Raw genomic sequence first — 24,765 nt, 5'->3', positions numbered from 1 at the left:
TAGGTATAACATTGGGGAAGAGCGATCAAGAAAAAGACCTGGGAGTACTGATAGATAGAACCCTGAAGCCATCGGCTCAATGTGCAGCGGCGGCAAAGAAAGCTAACAGGATGTTAGGTATGATAAAGAAAGGAATCACGAGTAGATCAAGGGAGGTCATAATGCCGCTTTATAGAGCAATGGTCAGACCACACCTGGAATACTGTGTCCAACACTGGTCTCCATACCTGAAGAAGGATATAACACTACTGGAGAGGGTGCAGAGGAGAGCGACGAAGCTAGTAAAAGGTATGGAGAACTTGAGCTACAAAGATCGCCTCAGAAAACTGGGACTATTCACCCTTGAGAAGAGAAGACTGAGAGGGGATCTGATAGAGACTTTTAAATTGCTAAAAGGAATTGACATAATGGAGCAAGCTCACTCACCAACAGGGGGAAAGGATGGTGAGCAAGAAACAGCGTTATTCACATTGGCAAATGTAACCCAGTCTCGGACCAGAGGTCGTGGCCTGAAGCTGAGAGGGGACACGGCCAAGACAAACGTCAGAAAGTTCTGCTTCACACAGCGAGTGGTGAACGCCTGGAACTCTCTCCCGAAAGAGCTGGTGGAGGAAACCACCGTTCTAGGATTTAAGGGAAAATTGGACGCACATCTTCTTGCAGAAGACATTGAGGGATACGAGTGACATTGTATTCGCCAGGGTATGCCTGGCTGGGCCTCCGCGTGCGCGGAACGCCGGACTAGATGGACCCCCGGGTCTGATCCGGTGCAGGCATTTCTTATGTTCTTATGACACAGTGAGCAGTTCCAGGTGTTGCGTAAAGCCGATCTTACCCAAGCTCAGATTTTTCATACGGGAGGCATGAACACACCCTTATGTCAGAAACGTAATCAAAATATTAGTTCTTTTTATCATGCGGTTTTTGGGAGTTCCCAAACATATTTGATGATGGAGTCCCCCAAAAAGTACCTGAAGAATGTGTTAGGTTCTAGAATATCTCAATCAGCCACGGGACTTCTTTTGGCTCGATCATGGCTTTTTTGTGCTGTAGAGTAGGGATGATGTATTTTTATTCAAAAGGCAGGTCTTGATGGCAAGAAGATCAGCTCGAAGGTATGGATGAGTGAAGATCCTCTATCATATTGGCATTGACGTTAACAGTTTACATGCCTCAAATGCACTTGCAAAGTAATAGTGCCCATTCTTCCCTTCATCCTAAGAAGAATTTTCTTAAAATAAGGGGGCCTTAATTACAGGGGGGCTGAATCCATTGGAGGGGGCTGTTGGTTTTTCTTGTATGGGGGGATCTTCGCTCGTTGATTGTCGGAGAGTATCAGAGTACAGCTCTCTGATGAGTGTGCCTGCTGGTTTCTTTATACCTGGGGGATTGGGGCTGAGGTTCGTTTCGGGGTGATATTTCTTTACTACTGGATCTTGGGGTGGGTAAGAATTGTTATTGGTCTGTTTCTACTCATTGTGTTTGATGGGTCTCTGACTTTGTTTTGGGGGGGGTTATGTGGGGGGGTAGGGGAGCACCTACTGTTTGAAAATTCTTGATAACTGCCTATTTGTTGTATATTATTCCTTACATGTTCTATCTGTTCTGTATTCTTGCGGAGTGGTTTTGGCATTGTTTGGGAGTTATCATCAATAAAAACTTATTTGATTAAAAACTTATATGGGGGCCTTATATTCAGTCTCTCTCGGCGAAAGCTCGTAGTCTGGTACTCAACTCGCTCTGACTACATTACTTTTTCTCTTTGTATTAACTGATGGCTTTATTTGGTGAGGGGGTATAAGAGCTGAGCCCCCTTGTCAGTTGCTCTCATTGAGCTCTTGTGCTTGTTGCTAGTATGTTTTACTATACCGAGTTTTGGGAGGGGTAGAGAAGTAGGGTAGTTTATGAATACACTTGTGAGCATCACAAGTTTGTACTATTTTATTTTCATCTGACACAGGGCCATTATAATAGTGCTCCCCCGGTCGGCGATTCATGGTCCCAGTCATTCGCGGTATTTTCCGACCGCAAATGACCAGGCAGCTGGAGAGGCAGGAGAGAGCAGCCGGAGTGCCGGCGAGTGAAATAAATCACTTGCGGTATGCTCCGACCGCCTCTTCCTGCACTAAAGTTGGGCCTCACCAATCAGGAGCTGCTTTGACACGTAGCTCGATTGGTGAGGACCGACTTTAGCGCAGGAAGAGGCGGTCGGAGGATACCTCAGGTGATTTCCTTCACTCACCGGCACTCCGGCTGCTCTCTCCTGCCTCTCCGGCTGTCCTCTCCTGTCTCCCTCGATAAAAGCCATATTTGCAGTTTTTCAAGATTCGCGGGGGTTCCTGGAATGGAACCCCTGCGAATATCGGGGGAGTACTGAATATGCCATATTCTTATCATTGTTCACCATGTATAGTGATTTGTAATCTCGGGGACCAGGGGCAATATATTTTGTTGCATTTACTATGGTATTATGTGTACATTTACGATTCTATTTCTCTTCACTGTTTGCACTTATTCCTACTGGTTACTGAATCTTGGTTCTATATTGATTTCAAGAAAAATGGATTTAAATACCGCTGGTATCCAAAAGACACCTTACCTGAGCCTCTATCTGCAAGTCCTTGTCCAGCAGGGCTCTTTTCTTCAAAATCTCTGCCTTCAGGTGTTCTTTATGTTTGAAAAGCAAAGCAGAGAGTTTGCTGGCATTCTGCTTGCTTCGTTTCTGCTCAACGCTCTCTTCCCGCTTCCGCTTCTTTGCTGCCTGTTTTTCCTCTTTATCGATCTTATCCAAAATGTATTTCATCACCTGGTTGCACACAATCATCCTGGAACAGAAATACGCCACAGGAAGTTTTGGAGCGTTAGGTCTGATTCTCTTATTACGGTTCCCTACACAACAAATTAACTAGTGGATTCCACAGTCTGCTCCATAAGCACAAGTCCTGCCACTTTCTCTTAAAGCTGGTTTTTACTGATGGCTCTAAATTCTGTCGTCGCTGGGACACCATTGTTTACCTTCCTGTGAGACCTCATAACCAAAGCATACTGCTCAGCTCGTAAATAAAAGCTATGACTGAACTTGATTTTACTGCACCTACACTATTACATGGAAAAACATGTCATTTTATTTACTAATTCTACAATTTCCTACTGCTCATTTGGGCTCGTTAAATCAAATCCTCCTATTTCTCATTCCCTTCCAGTTTACTTTAATCCAGTCACTGCAATGACATCCTCAAATGGGGATGGAACTAGGGTGGGGGGAGAGACTATGCAACAAGGCTCCATTCAACTTTGAAATCATGAGCCCTAAATTCTGCCACTAGATTTTGCCATTTTTTGATGACTATGCCTCCTGCCCCACTCCTCTTTAGGGAAGGGGTTCTCAACCCAGTCAATCAGGACACACCTAACCAATCAGGTTTTCAGATACTCATGAGACAGATCTGCATACCACAGAGATGGTGCATGCATATGTATCTCATGTATATTCTTTGAGGGTGTATTGAAAACCTGAATAGCTAGATGTCTCCCGAGGACTAGATGGAGAGCACCTGCTCCAGGGGCATCTCCTAGATTTAAGCTAGGAATTGAACCATTGAGCCAACAGGCAATCCTAACTGATGCAATTTCTGGAAGAGTACAATCCAGCTAATACTTGGATCTAAACATTTTTTTTCTGTTTTGCTGAATAAAGTTATTTGCTGGTTACAGTGAGAGGCAGGGTATAGTAGAGAAAGGTTGGGCAGAAACACTGTACCATCACCACCATAAGTATTAAGAACAACTGTCTCGGTTTTGATGATTCTTCCCTTAGTTGGCATTATATGGAAGAGTGAGTGTGAGAGACAGTGTGTGTGTGTGAGACAGTGTGTAGTGTGTGAGACAGTGTGTGAGTGTGTGAGACAGTGCGTGAAACAATGCGTGTGTTTGTGAGAGACAGTGTGTGAGTGTGTGAGACAGTGTGTGAGTGTGAGAGTGTGAAAGACAGTGTGAGAGTGTGTGTGTGTGTGTGAGAGAGACAGTGTGTGAGTGTGAGAGAGACAGTGTGTGAGACAATGCGTGTGTGTGTGAGAGACAGTGTGTGAGTGTGTGAGACAGTGTGTGAGTGTGAGAGTGTGAAAGACAGTGTGAGAGTGTGAAAGAGACAGTGTGAGAGACAGTGTGTGTGTGTGTGTGAGAGAGACAGTGTGTGCATGTGAGAGAGACAGTGTGTGAGGGTGAGAGACAATGTGCGAGTGTGAGAGAGAGACAGTGTGCGAGTGTGAGAGAGAGACAGTGTGCGAGTGTGAGAGACAGTGTGTGAGTGTGAGAGACTGTGCGAGAGACAATGCGTGTGTGTGTGAGAGACAGTGTGTGAGTGTGTGAGACAGTGTGTGAGTGTGAGAGACTGTGCGAGAGACAATGCGTGTGTGTGTGAGACAGTGTGTGAGTGTGTGAGACAGTGTGTGAGTGTGTGAGACAGTGTGTGAGTGTGAGAGTGTGAAATACAGTGTGAGAGTGTGAGAGAGACAGTGTGTGAGTGTGAGAGAGACAGTGTGTGAGTGTGAGAGAGACAGTGTGTGAGTGTGAAAGAGACAGTCTGTGAGTGTGAAAGAGAGACAGTCTGTGAGTGTGTGAGAGAGACAGTCTGTGAGTGTGTGAGAGAGACAGTGTGTGAGTGTGAGAGAGACAGTGTGTGAGTGTGAGAGAGACAGTGTGTGAGTGTGAAAGAGAGACAGTCTGTGAGTGTGTGAGAGAGACAGTCTGTGAGTGTGTGAGAGAGACAGTCTGTGAGTGTGTGAGAGAGACAGTGTGTGAGTGTGAGAGAGACAGTGTGTGAGTGTGAGAGAGACAGTGTGTGAGTGTGAGAGAGACAGTGTGTGAGTGTGAAAGAGAGACAGTCTGTGAGTGTGTGAGAGAGACAGTCTGTGAGTGTGTGAGAGAGACAGTGTGTGAGTGTGAGAGAGACAGTGTGCGAGTGTGTGTGTGTGAGAGACAGTGTGCGAGTGTGTGTGTGAGATCAATTGTATATAATGCTGTTATGTTTTTTTTGTGCAGGGGGTATGTAACTTTATCAAACAAGTTGAATCTGAATTAAAAAGTTGGAGTGTGGTGACCATGCAGGAGTTGGGTGACTGCTCAGAGCATGTGGCACCCCATAAACTTCCTGTCTTCCCCCAGGCATTAACAGCTAATAAAACTAAACTAAAGCTTATATACCGCATCTTCTCTATAAAGATAGAGCTCGGCATGGTTTACAAAAAATTTGAAGAAAGAAAGATATAATAAGAATTAGTGATTATATAGAGAGTAGTGAATTTTACATTTTTGAAAATAGCCAAGTTTTTAAATGTTTTCGAAATAATTGGAAAGAGCTCAAGTTACGCAGCTGGACAGGAAAATTATTCCAAAGCTCAGTAATTTTAAAGTAAAGAGATTTCCCTAATTTTCCAATATAGATAATGCCTTTTAATGAGGGGAAAGATAATTTAAGCTTTTGGAGAGATCTGATAATATCAGGTCTCGCAGAATTCCAAGATAGAGGAATTAAATTAGGAAGAGTGCCATGCAAGATCTTAAATGTTAGGCAGGCATATTTAAAAATAAACCCTGGAGATTACTGGGAGCCAGTGAAGTTTTACCTAAAGCAGGGAAACATGGTCAAATTTGCTTTTTGCAAAGATCAACCTAGCCGCAGTATTCTGGATCTGTTGAAGTCTTTGAAGACTTTTCTTGGTTAGACTTAGATAGACTGAATTACAATAATCCAACCTCGGAAGAATGATTGTACAAGGACAGCAAAATGTTGTTAGTGGAAACAGGATCTCACTTTCCTCAACATATGAAGACTAAAAAAACCTTTTTTTACCAGAGAATTCAGATGGCACAACAATGACAAAATGAATACCATAACATATCTTTTTGGGGTGCATGATAGCCATGTATTTTCTTACCTCTGGTTCTCCTCTCGTTCAGCTGGGCTCATGGTCTTCTTCTGTTTCAAATGCTCTATCACTGCATTCTGTTTCATAACCACCTTGAAAATTAAAAACAAGCAAACCCAAAACACACTTCAATGCAAATTTTTTTATACTTTATCGTTTGGCAAGATACATGATATGATGATTACATGGAATGTGACAATATCCACTGCCTATGGCAACAGCTAAACAGCCCCGAACTCCAAAAATATTTTTGCAGGCTGGCTTACTGGTACCACAAGGGATTGGCCTGTCAGCTGCAGACCCCAGTCTGCTTCTTCTCCACACAGGCAGAGCACCGAAACTGGCAAAGATTCACTGAAAAACACCAAGTTAAAAAAAAAGGGAGAGCAGAACAGAAATACTCCTTCAGGCTTGTGTGCAGAAGGTAAAAACTGTAGGTGGCAATACAGCTCTCAGTGAAGTAGGAGCATTAAAGAAAAAATCTGGAGTGGATTCCTTCTGCAGAGTTTGCAGCAATGGGGAAATTACCCTCTTGGCCAGACCACCACACCTATTGCACTGGAAATGATGATTATATGGAATGCGCCAAAATCCAATGCCTTTATGGCAACAGCTAAACATTAAACACAAAGTAATCAAATTAACCTTATACAAACCATCAATAACCAATGTAACAACCTTCACAGCATGCAATGTAGCATAATAAGCCATCGTATAATAACCTATCTGTGGATTTTTATCCAATGGATTAACAAAATAAACACACATCCTGCCAAATCTTATCCCCAGTATCACCTCAATGCATTCATCAGCTCAGCCCTGGTGATCTGAATAGTATGAGAAATTTACTATTAAAACAGGATATTTTATATTCATATAATGCAATGAGACTATAATCCACAAGTGTCTGCAGCCCACTGTGAATGCCTATTCTTTGCAGCTCTGAGATTGTTAAAATACATACAGAAAGGTCTCATGGCTTACAGCCTGCACAAACCAGAGATATGCATTTGACAAGACAATATATTTGACATAGTATTAAATAAATTTGAATTTCTACTATATATAAAATTTCATAATGAAAGAGCATTTTTAATTTTCAGGTCTACACTTGGATGGTAAACACTTCTGTTACTGAAATGCCCAAGATAGCTTAGGCTTTTTATCTGGAAGAAAAGCACATAGTATAGGAGGTCCTGGTATATACACAATGGTCTTCTATGGACAAGCGCTCCAGAGCCAATTATGTGATCCAAGCTGAAGGTGAGAACATCTAAAAGTCATCATGGCTGGGGTGGGTAGAGTGGGTTAATGCTTTGAGGAGGAAAAAATTCAGTCTTACCTGCTAATGTTCTTTCCTTTAGTCCTAACAGATCAGTCCAGAACTTGTGGCATTATGCCCACCCACCAGCAAGTGGAGACAGCATAAGGAATTGCATTCTGTGCAACTGGCTCAATTCAGTGTTTCAATAACAAAGCGGTAGTATAATTTTCTGCTATTCAAAACTCTTCCTGCCTCCTTAAACTACAAAGAACAAGAACCACCTTCATATACATGACAAACCAGGGTACTGCAAGTTACATATCTTTACAGAGAAGTCCGACGATCTGAACACAGAAACATGATGGCAGATAAAAGTCAAATGGCCCATCCGCAGCATCCACTATCTCCTCCACTCCCTAAGAGATCCCACGTACCTATCCCACGCTTTCTTGAATTCAGACACAGTCTGTCTTCACCACCTCTACCAGGAGACTATTTATTCCATGCCATCTACCACCCTTTCTGTAAAGAAGTATATCCTTATATTACTCCTAACCTCTTAACTTTATCTTTTGCCCTCTCACTTTGAAGTTTCCTTCCAATTGAAAGAGACTGGCCTCATGCATATTTATGCCACTTAGGTATTGAAATATCTCTCCAAAATACTAATAATAACAACAAAATATAAATTCAAAACTCATAAACAAATGTTATTAGCCAAGTGGTAGAGGTACCCCCTGAAAAATCATTTAAATTCAGTGGAGAAAAAGCATCAACTAATAATGATATGCAGATGGCAACCCAATGAGTTTTTTTAGTCATTCTAATTCTGTATCACAGGCAAAAAAACTCCACAAAGTTTCAAAATGTAATTTTTCAAAATGGGAAAAATCCCACCACTGTGCACAGGGAACAAAGGAAAAAGAACAAGAGACACAGTTCACTTATCTTCGTTGATGTCAACCATTCAGCATAACATGCTTCATCCAGCAAAACAATCTTCCTGCTATAACAAACTTCACACTGGAATGAAGATAAGTAACTTGCTGTTTAAATCCAACAAGGCTCTTGTTTCGCCAACCTGATGGCTGCATCAGGGAAGTTCCCGTTCTCTCCTGCTCCATTCACTTCTTAGTAGAGAATGACACGGTGAAAAAATTGGTCCCCGTCACCGCCCCGTCCCCGTCTCACCATCCCCGTCACCGCCCCGTCCCCGTCTCACCATCCTCTTCACCGCCCCGTCACCGCCACTGCCACCCCATTCACCGCCCCGTCACCGCCACTGCAATCCCATTCACTTTTCTTTATTTACGTATAAAGGAAACATTCTTTAAAACTTTAAAACTTAGTTAAATATTAGTTAATAACTATACAAAAACAAAACACGCAGAGAAAAAATTAATTAATAAAAATTCTCAAAACTGACACATTTTGATCACTAAATTTAAAATAGTTATTTTTCATACAGTTTTTCAATCACTAATCTTCCACCACCCCTGGGGCTAGCAATGCAAAAACAAACACGACATGTACTTTAAATGCTGCCGTGATTAGCATAGTGACCGCGGCTACGGCTGCAAGTCTCCCCTCCCCCCAGCGATCACGGCAGGAGGGCACCCAACCCCTCCTGTAGACCCCCCCAACGGCCCTCCCGACAATCGCAGCAGAAGGGTACCCAACCCCTCCTGCCGGTCCTCCCAATGGCCTCCCCTAAGATCGCCGGCAGGAGGGTACCCAACCCCTCCAGCTGGACCCCCCCCCAACGAACCCTCCCACCCCGGAACCCCCTTAGTCTTACTTTCCAAGTTGGACCGGACAGCTCCTCACACGTATGGCCAGCAGGCTTGCCTCCGTCCAAATGAGGCGGGCCCGCCCCTACCCTGCCCAACCCACAGGATCCTAGGGCCTGATTGGTCTAGGCACCTAAAGCCACTCCCGCTATAGGAGGGGCCTTAGGTGCTTGGGCCAATCAGGCCCTAGGATCCTGTGGGTTAGGCAGGGGAGGGGCGGGCCCGCCTCATTTGGACGGAGGCAGGCCTGCTGGCCAGACGAGCGAGGAGCTGTCCGGTCCAACTTGGAAAGTAAGACTAAGGGGGTTCCGGGGTGGGAGGGTTCGTTGGGGGGGGGTCCAGCAGGAGGGGTTGGGTACCCTCCTGCCGGCGATCTTAGGGGAGGCCATTGGGAGGCAGGGGAGGGGTGGGGTGGGCCCGCCTCATTTGGACGGAGGCAGGCCTGCTGGCCAGACGAGCGAGGAGCTGTCCGGTCCAACTTGGAAAGTAAGACTAAGGGGGTTCTGGGGTGGGAGGGTTCGTTGGGGGGGGGTCCAGCAGGAGGGGTTGGGTACCCTCCTGCCGGCGATCTTAGGGGAGGCCATTGGGAGGACCGGCAGGAGGGGTTGGGTACCCTTCTGCTGCGATTGGCAGGAAGGGTTGATCTGACAAATGAGGAGCACAGTGAAACACAGGTAAATAGCGGTTCCTAGAAGGGGGTACATTGGCCCGCGGGGACAAACCTGTTCACCGTTTCCGCGGTCGGTGAATGGCCTTGTCCCCGTCACCGCAGCGACTGCTAGTTTTCTTCCCCGTTTTCGGCGGTGACCCGCGGCTTAAATGCGGTGGCCGCGGGTAAACCGTCACCGTGTCATTCTCTACTTCTTAGCTCAGAATGGCGCTTGGTTTTAAACTTCTAGTTACATGACATCATCTCTACTGAATTTAAATGATTTTTCAGGGTGTACCCCCACCACTTGGTTAATAACATTTGTTTATGAGTTTTGAATTTAAATATCTCTGTCATATCTCCCCTCTCTCACCTTTCCTCCAAAGTATACATATTGAGATCTTTAAGTCTCCCCTTATGACGAAGACCACCAACCATTTTGGTAGCCTTCCTCTGGACCGACTTCATCCTGTTTATATCTTTTTGAAGGTGCAGTCTCCACAAATGTACATAATATTCTAAATGAGGTCTCGCCAGAATCTTATACAGGGGCATCAATACCTCCTTTTTCCTACTGGTCATTGCTCTCCCTATGCACCCAAGCAACCTTCTAGCTTTGGCTATTGCCTTTTCAACTTGTTTGGCCACCTTAAGATCATCACATACTATCACATCCAAATCCTGCTCCTCTTTCATGCACAAAAGTTCTTCACCCCCTAAACTGTACCATTTCCTTGGGTTTTTGCAGCTCAAATGCATGACCTTGCATCGGTGTCAGGTCAAAAGCGCTCCGGGACAAAGGCGCGCCCAGACAATTGAGCGCAGCGCGGGGGTGCGCACACCGCACAAAATTACTGTTTTTAGGGGCGTGGGGGGGGAACCCCCCTTTACTTAATAGAGATCGCGCTGCGTTGTGGGGGGTTGTAACCCCCCACATTTTACTGAAAACTTCATTTTCCCAGTTTTTAGGGAAAAAGTTAAGTTTACAGTAAAATGTGGATGGTTACAACCCCCCCAAACCCCTCATAATGCCGGCGCGATCTCTATTAAGTAAACTAGGGGGGCTCCCCAACAAAACCCCCCGTCGGATCCCCTAAAAACTGTAATTTTCTTCGGCGCGCGCCTCCGTCTTGCGCTCAGTTGTCGGCGCGCGCCTTTGTCTTTCACGGGGTTGTCTATGAACCCCTTGCATCTCTTAGCCCTAGGTCCAACTCTCTCTCCCTCCCCATACCCCGCCCACCCTAGCCCCTCCCTCCCTAGGTCCAACTCTCCCTCCCTCCTTCCTCCCACCCCGGTTCTCTAACTTCCTCTCTATCCCCCCACCTGCAGAGACTAGCATCTTTCTCCACTTCCCGCACCGAACCGTGGATCGCTCTCTCCTGCAACCACATATCTTCAAAGTCCGAAGACAATCCCATCCCTACAGCGCCAAAAGCAACCACAGAGAAAGGCTGCCTGCAGCGGCCTCACCTTTGATCTGGCCCGCAACTTCCTATTTTCAGAAAAGGCGGGCTGGGCCAGAGGGAAAGGCCTGGTGTAGACCGCAGGCAGCCCCCCTGCACAGCCACTTCCACAGGGTCAAGACCACCCCCAAATTCTAAAAGCATGCAGGATGTGGGGTGCATGGAGGGGAGAGCGAGCTGTGCTGGGCCCTAGAGGGGAGGAAGACACATGCCAATATTTGTATTTAACGTTACATAAAAACAAAAACTTATATAGTACATTAAAATAATTCATAAATAGATAAAACTGTTAAGCAAGCACCTCAAAAGGGAAGAAACGTAAAAGGGGCAGCCAAAAAGTCCACTATACGGTTAAGCATAATTCTTTACTCTATCTCCAGCTGCTGATAGCTGGACACAACCTGCAATTTCTAGATGGATCTGTTGGCGACAGTAAGGTCAAAGGGCATTATTTTTTTATGTTATTTAAAATATTTATAACCCACCATCCACAGTTCTAGATGGGGAACATACAGAGTGAAATAATGGTGCACAAACAACTCAAAACATACAAATAGCTAAAACCAAAACCATAGACAAAATAAAAACGGTTTTTAAAAACAACCTCAAAATATAGACAGAATTTTTTAAAAAAAAACCCCATCAACTTTATTAAGGCTTAAGAGTGAGATCCATTACCGTCAAATTATGTGCAAAACTAACCTATATGGAGAAATTGTTCCTAGGATAAAGATACAAAAAATCCTTTGCCTCAACTTTTGCATTTTTTTACCAAAATAAAGATAAGTTCCAGCAGTTATGGCCAGAAAGGCACCATGAAACAAGACAGCGACAACTGCAAGAACCCACAGCATTTTGGCATTTAAATTTTCAAGCAGATACTGCACCCAGATCAAACCTCTCTATAGTTAAGTGCCAGAAAATCTGCTAAGCTTCACTTACTTGTTTCTGAATAATTTCACTCTGATTAGAAGCCTGCAGGACCTGCTCCCGTTTCACCTCAAGCTGTTGCTGCTTTTTCTTTTGCTGCTGCTCTCGGAGTTGCTGAATCCTTTGCAGCTGCTCCTGGACGCTAGCTGCTTGCACCGTCACCACGTTCTGAATCTGGTGCGTCTGTACTGGGTTGCTCTGCTGGATCTGAATGGGTAACTGAAGCTTGATCTGCTGCGGCACCCCACCCTGCTGGGCCTGGATCTGAGCCATGACATGGGACGGTATTTGGGAGAAAACCTGAACTTGCTGCTGCAACTGAGGTACGGTAATAACTTGAGTTTGGGGTTGTTGGATCTGTAGCTGAGGGCGAGTGGGAGACTGTACCGTAATTGGATTCAAAGTCTGTGAAGATGGAAGAGTCTGACTTTGAGTGTGAAGCTGGGTTTGGGTTGGAAAGGAGGGTGCTGGTGGCTGCTGTTGCTGCATTTGAGTCTGTATCGGTAAAGCAGTATGGGCTTGGATGGGAGCCAGTGGTTGTGCCTGGATGGGAGCTTGCACTTGGGATTGAGGCTGGGGGAGGACACGAGAATGGAAATGGCTCTGGAGTGAGGACTGACAAAGGATCTGACTTGGGGGCTGAGCGTGAACTGTAACATGCGGTTTTGCGGGCTGCTGCACAGCGGTCTGTGCTTCAGATGGGACGGGAGACTGAGCGGTTGTGGGGGCCAGAGATTCTGTTTGCGTCTGAACTTCAAGCCGAGGCTGAACCTGAGTCTGAGATTGGACAGTCTGGGGCTGACTTTGGGATGAAGTAGTCTGTAATTGCCCAGATGTCTGGGGCGGAGTCCGAATTTGGGGTTGATCCAGTGGCTGTGGCTTCACTGGACTATGTGATGGTGGTGGTGGCGCTGGTGCTTGGCCCTGCTGCGCCTCTGTCTGCTGTCCTTGGGACGTTTCCTTCGATTCTACTATTGCTATAAAAAATACAGAACCTCCATGAATTTTAAGACACCAACAGGCTATTTATAAATATTCAATTTTTTGTGCTTAGAAGCATTCTTCTGCATGAAACGAAAGTGAGAAATCTTGACAATGGTGATACTTATGCATTACCATCAAACTAGCATGTCAAGGAGCTTACTTTCCAGCTTCATATAGTTTTAGAATTCCCTAATGTTAATAAAAAGCCACATAAAGCCCCAAGTGACATGATAATTAACAGTTTTTTCTCTTCTACAACAAATCATTTGTGAATATAAAAAGGGCTGCAGTAAAGTGGACACGGGCCTTGAATTGGGTGTGAATGCATCTTGCTTCTGGTAATTTAAATCAACAAGAAACCTAGCTGTGGTATCACATCTACAGATAAGCATTTGTCATTGTCAAATAAAGCAGCAATCTTTACTTGTAATGGGGGTTCTCTGGAAGACAGAAGGAGAATGCAACCTCACATATGCCACCCACGTGGTAGCATCCCTTCCTCCTTGCCCACAAAGACTAAGCATTATATGCTTACAGTAGCCTGCTATTTACAAGGCAAAGATGTTCTACTTATCCTATCTAATGAATCTTAAATCAATACAATTAGGGAAAAATGCATGTATCTCTCATTTTTTAGCCAAGCTGTTCTGATCCTACAATCATCATTATTGCCCTTCACAATTAAAGGTTCTCTCATAGTTCATTTTTTGAGCATACCTGGTGTGGAGGTTGAAATTGTGGCCGTACTGGTCGTGATGGATGTAGTGGGAGCTGCAGGCAGTGGGGTGAAGAGAAATCTTTGAACTGTCCCATTGGGCATTGCAGCTTGCATCAACTGCTGCCCAGGTCCTGGAATTACCGTTACCCCCTGAGGAATCAGTTGCAACTGACCTGTAGTCTGTCCCTGCCCCTGAATTACCACCGTTAAACCTTGGTTACCACCCTGCAAACAAAATGATTAACACCATATAAACAACAGACCTGAAAATAAAACTCAATCCCCATTAAATATTGATTGTTTAGTTTCAGTGAGGATACTCCTCCTCCCCCCCCAAGAACCAATCCAGAGATGGTCATATTCTCTACCTCAGTACAAACTCATCTCTAGTCCCCTATCTTTCCCCCTTCTCTTCCTGCCCATTGCTTTCCTCTCAGCTTTTGTCATTTACTTTTATTTAGAGAATGGAGAAATTAGGTTCTTACCTGCTAATTTACTTTCTTTTAGCTTCTCCAGACCAGTAGAGGTTAATCTTTACGAATGGGTATATATCCAATCATGACCAGCAGGTGGAGACTGAAAACAAAACTGTGGGACAGTATATACTATACTCCCTTCTCTATTTCCCTCAGTCTGCCGAATAGCCAAGCAGAACCAAGAACTGGAAAACAGAAAGAAAACAATACTCCGAACAGGAGTAACAATTAACATACCCAAGTGCTGTTGGAAAATGCAGAGGAGAAATACCCGAAGGAAAATGTCCCCACAGCTCGCCAGCTAAGCCAGCCGAGCCACAGCCGCTGTTCTTCAATTCTCCCCGGCCCTAGAAAAATACTAGAACCCGCAGCAAAAAACAAAAACTGCCCGCGAAACAGCCCCAACAACAACAACAACAGACAGGGTGGGGACCTCTACTGGTCTGGAGAAGCTAAAAGAAAGTAAATTAGCAGGTAAGAACCTAATTTCTCCTTCTTTAGCACTCTCCAGACCAGTAGAGGTTAATCTTTACGAATGGGACGTACCAAAGCAGTCCCTCTCACGGGCGGGACCCCCGAAGGGCCGATACCAGAACACGCTCACCGAACACCGCGTCCCGACGCGCCTGAACATCTACCCGATAATGTCTAACAAAGGAATGCAAGGAGGACCAAACCGCAGCCTTACAAATATCCACTGGAGGCACGAGCGACGACTCAGCCCAAGAAGCTGCCTGGCCCCGAGTGGAATGAGCCTTGAGAAACTCCGGAACAGGCTTCTGTCTCAGAAGATAAGCGGAAGCAATCGTCTCCTTGATCCAGCGCGCAATAGTGGCCTTAGAAGCGCCAGCCCCCCGACAAGGACCCGCCAGAAGGACAAAGAGATGATCGGATTTCCGGAACTCCTGGGTCCGCTGCACATAAGAGCGGAGGACCCGACCGACATCCAACTTACGCAGCTGCCGTTGCTCAGAAGAGCCCTCCCGACCACCCAAGACCGGGAGGACCACCGATTGATTGACATGAAAAGGAGAAACTACTTTCGGCAGAAAGGAAGGAACAGGCCGCAAGACAACCCGCTCCCTAGAAAACTCCAAGAAGGGAGCCCTACAAGAGAAAGCCTGTAGCTCAGAAACACGCCTAGCGGAAGTAATGGCCACCAAAAAGACCGCCTTCAGAGTAAGGTCCTTCAAAGAACAGCCATCCAACGGCTCGAAAGGCGGGCGCACCAAAACAGAGAGAACAAGATTGAGATCCCAAGAGGGAACCGAGGGCCGTAGGGGAGGCCTGAGCAACTTGGCCGCCCGCAAAAAGCGAATCACATCAGGAATGGCCGACAAACGCTGACCTGTCACCAACCCTCGAAAAGCCGACAGGTCCACAAGTTGAACCCGGAGAGAAGACCAAGCCAGGCCCCTATCCAGGCCATCCTGCAAGAACTCTAGAATGTTAGGCAGGGAAGCGCGAAAAGAGACCACTCCCCGCGCCCGGCACCATCCCTCAAAGAGACGCCAAACCCGCACATAAGCCCGAGAGGTAGAAAGTAGAGAATGACACGGTGAAAAAATTGGTCCCCGTCACCGCCCCGTCCCCGTCTCACCATCCCCGTCACCGCCCCGTCCCCATCTCACCATCCTCTTCACCGCCCCGTCACCGCCACTGCCACCCCATTCACTTTTCTTTATTTACGTATAAAGGAAACATTCTTTAAAACTTTAAAACTTAGTTAAATATTAGTTAATAACTATACAAAAACAAAACACGCAGAGAAAAAATTAATTAATATAAATTCTCAAAACTGACACATTTTGATCACTAAATTTAAAATAGTTATTTTTCATACAGTTTTTCAATCACTAATCTTCCACCACCCCTGGGGCTAGCAATGCAAAAATAAACACGACATGTACTTTAAATGCTTACAATGTTAGCCTATATGGTAAGTAGATGCGGCCGCTGTACCTAATCGCGGCAAAGATCTCCCTGCCGTGATTAGCATAGTGACCGCGGCTACGGCTGCAAGTCTCCCCTCCCCCCAGCGATCACGGCAGGAGGGCACCCAACCCCTCCTGTAGACCCCCCCAACGGCCCTCCCGACAATCGCAGCAGAAGGGTATCCAACCCCTCCTGCCGGTCCTCCCAATGGCCTCCCCTAAGATCGCCGGCAGGAGGGTACCCAACCCCTCCTGCTGGACCCCCCCCCAACGAACCCTCCCACCCCGGAACCCCCTTAGTCTTACTTTCCAAGTTGGACCGGACGGCTCCTCACACGTATGGCCAGCAGGCTTGCCTCCGTCCAAATGAGGCGGGCCCGCCCCTACCCTGCCCAACCCACAGGATCCTAGGGCCTGATTGGTCTAGGCACCTAAAGCCACTCCCGCTATAGGAGGGGCCTTAGGTGCTTGGGCCAATCAGGCCCTAGGATCCTGTGGGTTAGGCAGGGGAGGGGAGGGGCGGGCCCGCCTCATTTGGACGGAGGCAGGCCTGCTGGCCAGACGAGCGAGGAGCTGTCCGGTCCAACTTGGAAAGTAAGACTAAGGGTGGTGTTTCGGGATGGCGGGGTTTGTTGGGGGAGGGACCGGCAGGAGGGGTTGGGCACCCTCCTATTGGCAATATAGGGGGCCGTTGGGGGTGCCGGCAGGAGGGGTTGGGCACCCTCCTACCAGTGAGGGCGATCGTCGGGGGGGGGGGGGGGGGCGGGTTCTATTGGCAGGAAGGGTTGATCTGACAAATGAGGAGCACGGTGAAAACACAGGTAAATTGCGGTTCCTAGAGGGGGGGACATTGGCCTGCGGGGACAAATCTATTCACCGTTTTTGCGGTCGGTGAAAGGATTTGTCCCCGCGTCTGCGGCGATTTGCTAATGAGGTCACCATAACCCGCAGCCAAACCGCAGCCACGCAGCGGTTCGCTGCGGGGATCGCTCCCCGTGTCATTCTCTAGTAGAAAGCCTCCGGGACCCCAAGAGTGTAGAGATCACCTTATCTGAATATCCCTTCTTACTAAGGCGACCCCTTTCAAGAGCCAAGCTGTAAGACAAAAGGGAGACGGGTCGAACATGGGAATGGGACCCTGCGTCAGAAGATCGTCCAAGAGAGGCAGAGGAAGAGGATCCGCCACCAGATGCCTCACCAGATCCGCATACCACGGATGTCGAGGCCAATCCGGAGCCACCAGAACCACCAGCCCCGGATGGTGAACAATGCGAAGAAGTACTCTGCCCACTAATGGCCAAGGAGGGAACACATACAACAGCCCCTCCGTTGGCCACGGTTGGACCAGAGCATCCAGACCCTCGGCCAGACCGTCCCTGCGACGACTGAAGAAGCGGGCCACTTTGGCGTTGCCACTCGTGGCCATCAGGTCCATCAGGGGCTGCCCCCAAGCCTGCACTATCAACTGAAATGCCACGGCGCCGAGACACCACTCTCCTGGATCCAGGTCCGCCTGAACATTTTCTACCCCGGCTATGTGAGAGGCCGAGAGGTCCAGAAGATGGGACTCCGCCCAAACCATGAGCCGAGCCGCCTCCTGCGCCACCTGAGTGCTCTTGATGCCCCCCTGACGATTGACATAAGCCACCGCCGCGGCATTGTCCGACAGGACTCTGACCGACTTGCCCAACAAAAGGGAGTGGAAAGCTAACAGCGCCAGCCGGACCGCTCTGGTCTCCAACACGTTGATCGACAAGGAGGCCTCCTCCGTGGACCAGGTGCCCTGAGCTGAGTGACCCAAACACTGAGCCCCCCCCAACCGAGGAGACTCGCATCCGTAAGGAGTACCGTCCACTGCGGGAGATCCAGACCCACCCCCTGAACCAGGTGAGGGGTCCGGAGCCACCAGCGCAGACTGCAGCGCGCCATGCCTCGCAGGGGAACAGGAACATCCAAACCGTGCCTCTGGGGAGACCACCTCCGGAGCAGAGCATACTGAAGAGGATGCATTTGGGCCCGCGCCCACCTCACCACGTCCAGGGACGCCGCCATCGACCCCAAGACTTGGAGGAAATCCCGCGCCCGAGGACACCGGGACGCCAAAAGCAGGCGAATCTGAGATTGCAATTTGCTCACCCGGGCCTCTGGAAGGAAGACCTTCCCCAAGGAGGTGTCGAACAGAACCCCAAGGTACTCCAGACGCTGAGCCAGGACCAACTGACTCTTGGAAAGGTTGACCACCCAGCCCAGCGACCGGAGAAACTCCACCACCCGAGCCATAACCCAGGAGCTCTCCTGCAACGACTTTGCCCGAATCAACCAGTCGTCCAGGTAGGGGTGTACCAGGATGCCCTCCGACCGCAAGGCTGCCGCGACGACCACCATCACCTTGGTGAACGTCCGGGGAGCCGTGGCCAGACCAAAGGGAAGCGCACAGAACTGATAGTGCCGACCCAAGATCGCAAAGCGAAGGAAGCGCTGATGAGAGGCCCGAATGGGAACATGCAAGTAGGCCTCCGTCAGATCGAGAGAAGTGAGAAACTCCCCCGGCTGAACCGCCAGAATGACCGACCGCAGAGTTTCCATGCGGAAAGATGGAATCTTGAGAGCCCTGTTGACCCCTTTCAAATCCAGGATGGGCCGAAAGGTCCCCTCCTTCTTGGGCACCACAAAGTAAATGGGTTACCTGCCTGTGCCCCACTCCGGAGGGGGCACTGGAACAACTGCCTTGAGATCTAGCAAGCACTGAAGGGTCTGGCGAAAAGCCTGCGTCTTCCAAGGAGTCTGACATGGAGAGGCGAGGAAAAGGTCCGGCAGAGAGCGGGCGAACTCCAGGGCATAACCGTCCCGCACCACCTCCAGGACCCACTGATCGGACGTGATCTCGGCCCATTTGGGGAAAAATTCGCGCAGCCGGGCCCCCACCGGAACCAAAGGGGGCGCCGGCAAGGAGTCATTGTGCAGGACGGGAAGCGGGGGAACCGGCGGAGGGATTCCCTGCCCCCCGAAAGGGCTGCATGCACTGGAAGAACCGACCCCGGGAAAACCCTGGAGCCGGGAAAGAAGCAGCCCCACGCCCAGGGCGATACTTGCGAAACTCCCGCAAACGCCCCCGGGCAGCGCCACCCCGAGACGCAGGGCGGGCACGGTCCTCAGGCAGACGGGGCACCTTTGAGTCCGTCAGAGTCTGAATCAACTTATCCAATTCCTCTCCAAACAAAAAGGACCCCCGAAAGGGAAATTTAGTAAGCTTAGCTTTGGATGCAGCATCCGCCGCCCAAGCGCGCAGCCACAAAATACGCCGCGCGGCCACACCAAAGGCCATAGACTTAGCCGAGATCCGCACCAAGTCATATAGAGCATCTGAGAGGAACGAGGCAGCCATCTCAATCTTCGCCACCTCCTGATCCACCAGAGACCAGTCATCAGTCTCCCGATCCAGGACACGCTCAGCCCACCGAAACACGGCGCGAGCGACCAGCCCCCCACAAATAGCCGCCTGGACCCCAAAGGCAGAGACCTGAAAATTTTGCTTAAGGATGTTCTCCAACTTGCGCTCCTCAGAGTTCCGCAAGGCAGAACCACCCTCAACAGGCACGGTATGCCGCTTAGAAATCGCCGAGACCACCGCGTCTACGACTGGCGATGCTAAAGTAGCCCGATCCCCCTCTGGGATGGGATACAAACGAGCCATGCTGCGTGCCAAACGAAACGGCGCCTCCGGCGTTTTCCACTGTTCCAGTATAATATCCCAAATATCCTGATGCATAGGAAAAGAGCGGGAAACGGAACAGATCCTCCGTAGCAGAGGGTCCCCCACACGCGGAGTCTCCGGCGGCGCATCCTCAAAACGCAACACCGAAGAAACCTGTTGAATCAGGTCCGGCAGCTCATCTCTCTGAAAAAGGCGCACCACTGACGCCTCTTCGCCGGAGGACGGGAAACCCGACAACACGCCGCCAGCGGCCGTCCCCTCGAGAGGGTCCTGGAAATCCTCAGAAAGGTCCAGGTCCTCATCCAGACCGACACGCTCCTCCGACCATAAATCCTCATCCCACGACACCCGCGGACGCTTGGACAAGGGAGGAGGAGGAAGGGACGCCACAACAGACGAGAGAGGCAAAGCCGCAGGGAGCACGGAGGAAACCCCACTCCCCGAAACCCCCTGAGCGCATCCGGAACCCCCAGCCGCCTGAAAATAGGCTCTGCACAAGGAAAAAAAGAAATCAGGAGAACACCCCCCCCCCCCCCCGAGGGTCCCAAGGGACTCCCTGCCACAGCAGGGGACCCAGCAGAAACCTGCCCCTGTTTTTCCAATACAGGTGGAAGGTCACCTGAGGTGGAAGACAAAATGGAGGGGCCAGACTGAGAAGATGGCGACTTTCCCGCCAAAAAAGCTCCCTCCATAGCCTGTAGCGGCTGAGAAACCTGAACAGTCCCAGCCGCTAAAACAGGCAAGCCGGCATCAGCTGTCAAAACATCAGCTGAGAGGGAATCCCCAACAACCTGACCGTCGGCGGCTCGGGGAATCCCTCCGTGGGCGGTTGGGGAAGACCGGGCTTCCCCACTGCTCCCAGCCGACTGGCGAGGCACCATCGGCGGGGAGCTCTGGGCGCCTGCAGCTGCTGCCGACGGAGCTCCTCCACCGCACCGGCCTGAACACCACTTACACAGGCCGGCCGCGAGTGCCTCGCGCCTGGAGCACAATGAGCACTTTTTCCCTTTAGAAGTGCTCATTGCTCCATACGCGACCTAGCTATAAAAAAGTGCTGGTTAGATGAAAAAATACAGTAAAATACAGTTTTCTTAAAGGGAAACAACCCTCCAGACCAGCACTACCTCAGGATTTTTTTTTTTTTTACAGAACAGACTCCACAGGCTCTCGAAGCAATATGCCTTGCTTGATTTAGGGGGCAAGGCTTACTGCTGAGGCTCCTCTAAAAAAATGTGGGGAGGTGGAGGAAGTGGGGGGCGGGACCCCGCTCGAGACCCGCCGGGTTTGACACCCCCGAGGTCGGACGAACCCCCAAACAGGGTCCGCCCAAGCTCCGTCCGGCCAAAAACAGGGACTATAAACCCCCTAAACAAATTCCAACAACCCTACCAAGGGAGATGGGTACAGATCACATCAACACCTGCTGGAGAATGAAAGAAGACTGAGGGAAATAGAGAAGGGAGTATAGTATATACTGTCCCACAGTTTTGTTTTCAGTCTCCACCTGCTGGTCATGATTGGATATATACCCATTCGTAAAGATTAACCTCTACTGGTCTGGAGAGTGCTAAAGAAGACACAAATTTTTCTTCGTCCCCGCGGGAACTCATTTTCCCATCCTGTCCCTGCAAGCTCTGCCGTCATCTACACAAGCCTCAAACACTTTAAAATCATAAGTAATCGAGGCTTGTGCGAATAAGGCATAGCTTACAGGAATAGGGCAGGGACAGCAACAAAACTCATGGGGACGGGACAGGGAAATTGAGTTTCTGCGGGGACAAATTTATCCCCTTTTTTGAGATTAGCTTAACAGAGATCTCTGCCTTTTGCTTACCTGCCCTTGTGTTAGCTGCGTAAGCTGAGCCATTGTTAATTTTACTTGTCCCTGCTGGGGTCGAGGTGGCTGTGGTGTGGAGACCGGCTGCTGTTGTGGTAAAGGTGTGCCAGAGGCTACTACCCGCTGCCCTGTGGTTGAAGAAATGGTGTTGGAGCTGGACACTGCAGTAGACACAGGTTGCCCACGGATAATTTGTGTTACTACCTGCTGAGTTTGACCTGCAATAAAAGCAGAATTTGACAGCTGCAGTTATAGCTTACTAAGCTTCTGTCTTTTTTAGTGAACCCCTAACACTAAAGAAAGCTTAGAACTCCTGATTACAGTATGTATTTTTGGCTAGTTATTCATCACAACATAACAAAAGTGAATAGAAAGAACTGATTCAGAGGCTTAGGGTGATAAATTTAAATTTTCCTGGGATGGTTAAGTTCCAGACCCAGGACAGAAAAGTCTCAACCACCACACAACAGAGAAGCCTGAAGTACACAAGCATACTGATTTCTGGAGAGAGCTGTGGTTGTGGCCCTTTGACTATGGACTGTCACTGTGTTGTCTAGGCTAGATTGGAAAATGAGACATCCCCCTCCCCCATGATGGATGCAAATGGATCATGAGATGCTGATTATGTCTCAACTTAAAGTCCAAAGGTGTAGGCAATAATTGGTGGGTATTTCCCCCAGCCCTACCTTCTTTCCAAAAAAGGAAAAAAAATTCTAAACCAGTGTCTCTCAAACTGTGTGCCACGGCATAGTGGTATGCCCTGAAGAAATTCCGGGTGTGCCATGAGAGATTTCAGAAGGAGAAATTAGGTTCTTACCTGCTAATTTACTTTCTTTTAGCTTCTCCAGACCGATATAGGACCCCACCCTGTCTATTGTCATGTTATTGTGGCTGTTGGGCGGGCAGCTTTTGTTTTTTGCTGCGGGTTCTAGTATTTTTCTAGGGCCGGGGAGAATTGAACAGGAAAACACATCCAGACCAAGGAGAACTCATGCACACTTTACCCATCCCCCAATCAAAGGTATACAAAGCAAAAAAAAATGTACGACGGACTACTGGCCACCAGAGCAGCGAAACTAGACTGCCGCCTCTCCAATCTGCTGACTATGACACCCAACTACAAAACATTCAGGAAAGAACTTAAAACCTTTCTATTCAAGAAATTTGTCAAATGATCTAAGTAAACCTGATCGACTCTCCACAGATCCCGACACATACTACATCTATTAACCATGTATTCTCCCTGGAAATGCCCAGGCCAACTCATGTTGTAAACCACCTAGAACTGAAAGGTATTGGCAGGATAGAAAACACTAATGTAATGTAAGAACAGCGGCTGTGGCTCGGCTGGCAAGCTGTGGGGACATTTTCTTTCTGGGATCTCTCCTCTGCATTTTCCAACAGCATATGGGTATATTAGTTGTTACTCCTGTTCGGAGTATTGTTAATTTTCAAGTTCTTAGTTCTGCTTGGCTATTCGGCAGACTGATAGGAGTAGGGGAAGGTATCTATTATGTACTATTCCACAGTTTTGTTTTCAGTCTCAACCTGCTGGTCATGATTGGGATATATACCCGCTTGTAAGATTTCCTATACCGGTCTGGAGAGTGCTAAAGAATTTTATTTTATTTTTAAAAATTCCCTTCATAGGTATACACTAGAATAGGTGACATGTACGTCACATACACAAGAGTCTATCAATGTTATGAGAGTCTGTGTGCGAAAGGATACAACTGCCTAGACAAGCATCATCCTTTGACGTGATTGGTCTTTGAAAACTAATGGCAAGTAATTTTATTTTTTATGCAATTGTTATCCTAATTTGAGCAACAAAGCAATCAAGGCTTTGTTACCCTTTGGATCTTATCTTTGGATTTTTAGCTCTGACAGAAATTAAATCGGAAAAAAAAGAGAATGACTGCAGATGGTGGACGATGAAATGCATGTTTGGTTGCCAACTATTGAGCCACGTTTTCCGTTAATTTGCAGTCAAAAACAAACATATCCATTGTATTGATCAGCAATTCTATTCTATCTACTTTAGTTTCACTGTTGTTACAATTAACCATACGAAGCTTAAAGAACTTTAACTCTCAAATTAAATTTTTTGTTGGTTTTGCAATTTTATAATTTCAATTATAGTGTGCCGTGAACACCAATTTGCCCTGTTTAGGCCGCTGGAGCTAAAAAAGTTTGAGAGACACTGTTCTAAACGCTAATAGAACTAATAGCAGGATAATCAAATTATAACTTGCACGGCATGCAGGTGAATGGTGTGTGATGATGCCGATTGCAACCACAGGCAGAGAAGTATTAAATTGAACGTACTAGCTGGGAGAATACCTTGCTGCATCACTAGAGGGGTTCGAATGATGGTCTTCCCCAGAGCAGACTGCTGGAGAGGTGTCCTTATCACTGTCACACCAGGCCGAAGTGGCGTTCCTGCAGTTATCACCTAAATACAGCACATGAGGTATAAATTTGATAAATGTACAGAAAGAAAGAAAATAAGGCAATGGTAGGTTTACCATCCTTATTATCCCTTTAAAGCAAGGGTGAGAAAAACATTTCAAAAATTAAGTACCTTCCAAATTCCAAAAATTCATGAGCCAAGGAGCTTTGTATCTGTTTTACTTTTATTTTTTTGTCTAACTTTTTGCACCCTCCCTCCCCAGAAACTCTTATCCCTGTGTCATAAGAACATAAGAAGTTGCCTCCGCTGAGGCAGACCATAGGTCCATCCTGCCCAGTGGTCCGCTCCCGCGGCGGCCCATCAGGCCCATTGCCTGAGCAATGGTCTATACCTATCTATACCCCTCAATCCCTTTTTCTTCTAGGAATCTATCCAAACCTTCTTTGAAACCATTTAAGGTTTTCTTGTCTACAACAGCCTCTGGAAGCGCTTTCCATGTATCCACCACCCTCTGAGTGAAAAAGAACTTCCTAGCGTTTGTTCTAAACCTGTCCCCTTTCAATTTCTCCGAGTGCCCCCTTGTGCTCGTGGTGCCCCTTAATTTGAAAAATCTGTCCCTGTCTACTTTTTCTATGCCCTTCAGGATCTTGAAGGTTTCTATCATG

At 48.0% G+C, this 24,765-nt stretch overlaps 1 protein-coding gene across 9 annotated transcripts in view; it reads right to left on the bottom strand.

The window, feature by feature from the left end:
* Positions 1–24,765, bottom strand: part of BPTF (bromodomain PHD finger transcription factor) — a 232,412-nt gene that overhangs the window by 42,743 nt on the left and 164,904 nt on the right. For 6 of the 9 annotated variants that reach the window (XM_033961424.1, XM_033961417.1, XM_033961422.1 and 3 more), the window contains 6 exons: positions 24,016–24,142; positions 21,685–21,905; positions 13,725–13,950; positions 12,036–13,000; positions 5,937–6,019; positions 2,600–2,825 (listed from right to left, as the gene is read on the bottom strand). In XM_033961424.1, coding sequence (XP_033817315.1) covers positions 2,600–2,825; positions 5,937–6,019; positions 12,036–13,000; positions 13,725–13,950; positions 21,685–21,905; positions 24,016–24,142 — 1,848 coding nt within the window. The remainder of the gene's footprint in view (positions 1–2,599; positions 2,826–5,936; positions 6,020–12,035; positions 13,001–13,724; positions 13,951–21,684; positions 21,906–24,015; positions 24,143–24,765) is intronic. The other 3 variants (XM_033961419.1, XM_033961423.1, XM_033961425.1) reach the window with 1 other exon arrangement.

This window comes from Geotrypetes seraphini, chromosome 10, assembly GCF_902459505.1.
Source record: "Geotrypetes seraphini chromosome 10, aGeoSer1.1, whole genome shotgun sequence".
NCBI classification, from domain to species: domain Eukaryota; kingdom Metazoa; phylum Chordata; class Amphibia; order Gymnophiona; family Dermophiidae; genus Geotrypetes; species Geotrypetes seraphini.
This window is presented reverse-complemented; position numbering and strand designations above follow the sequence as displayed.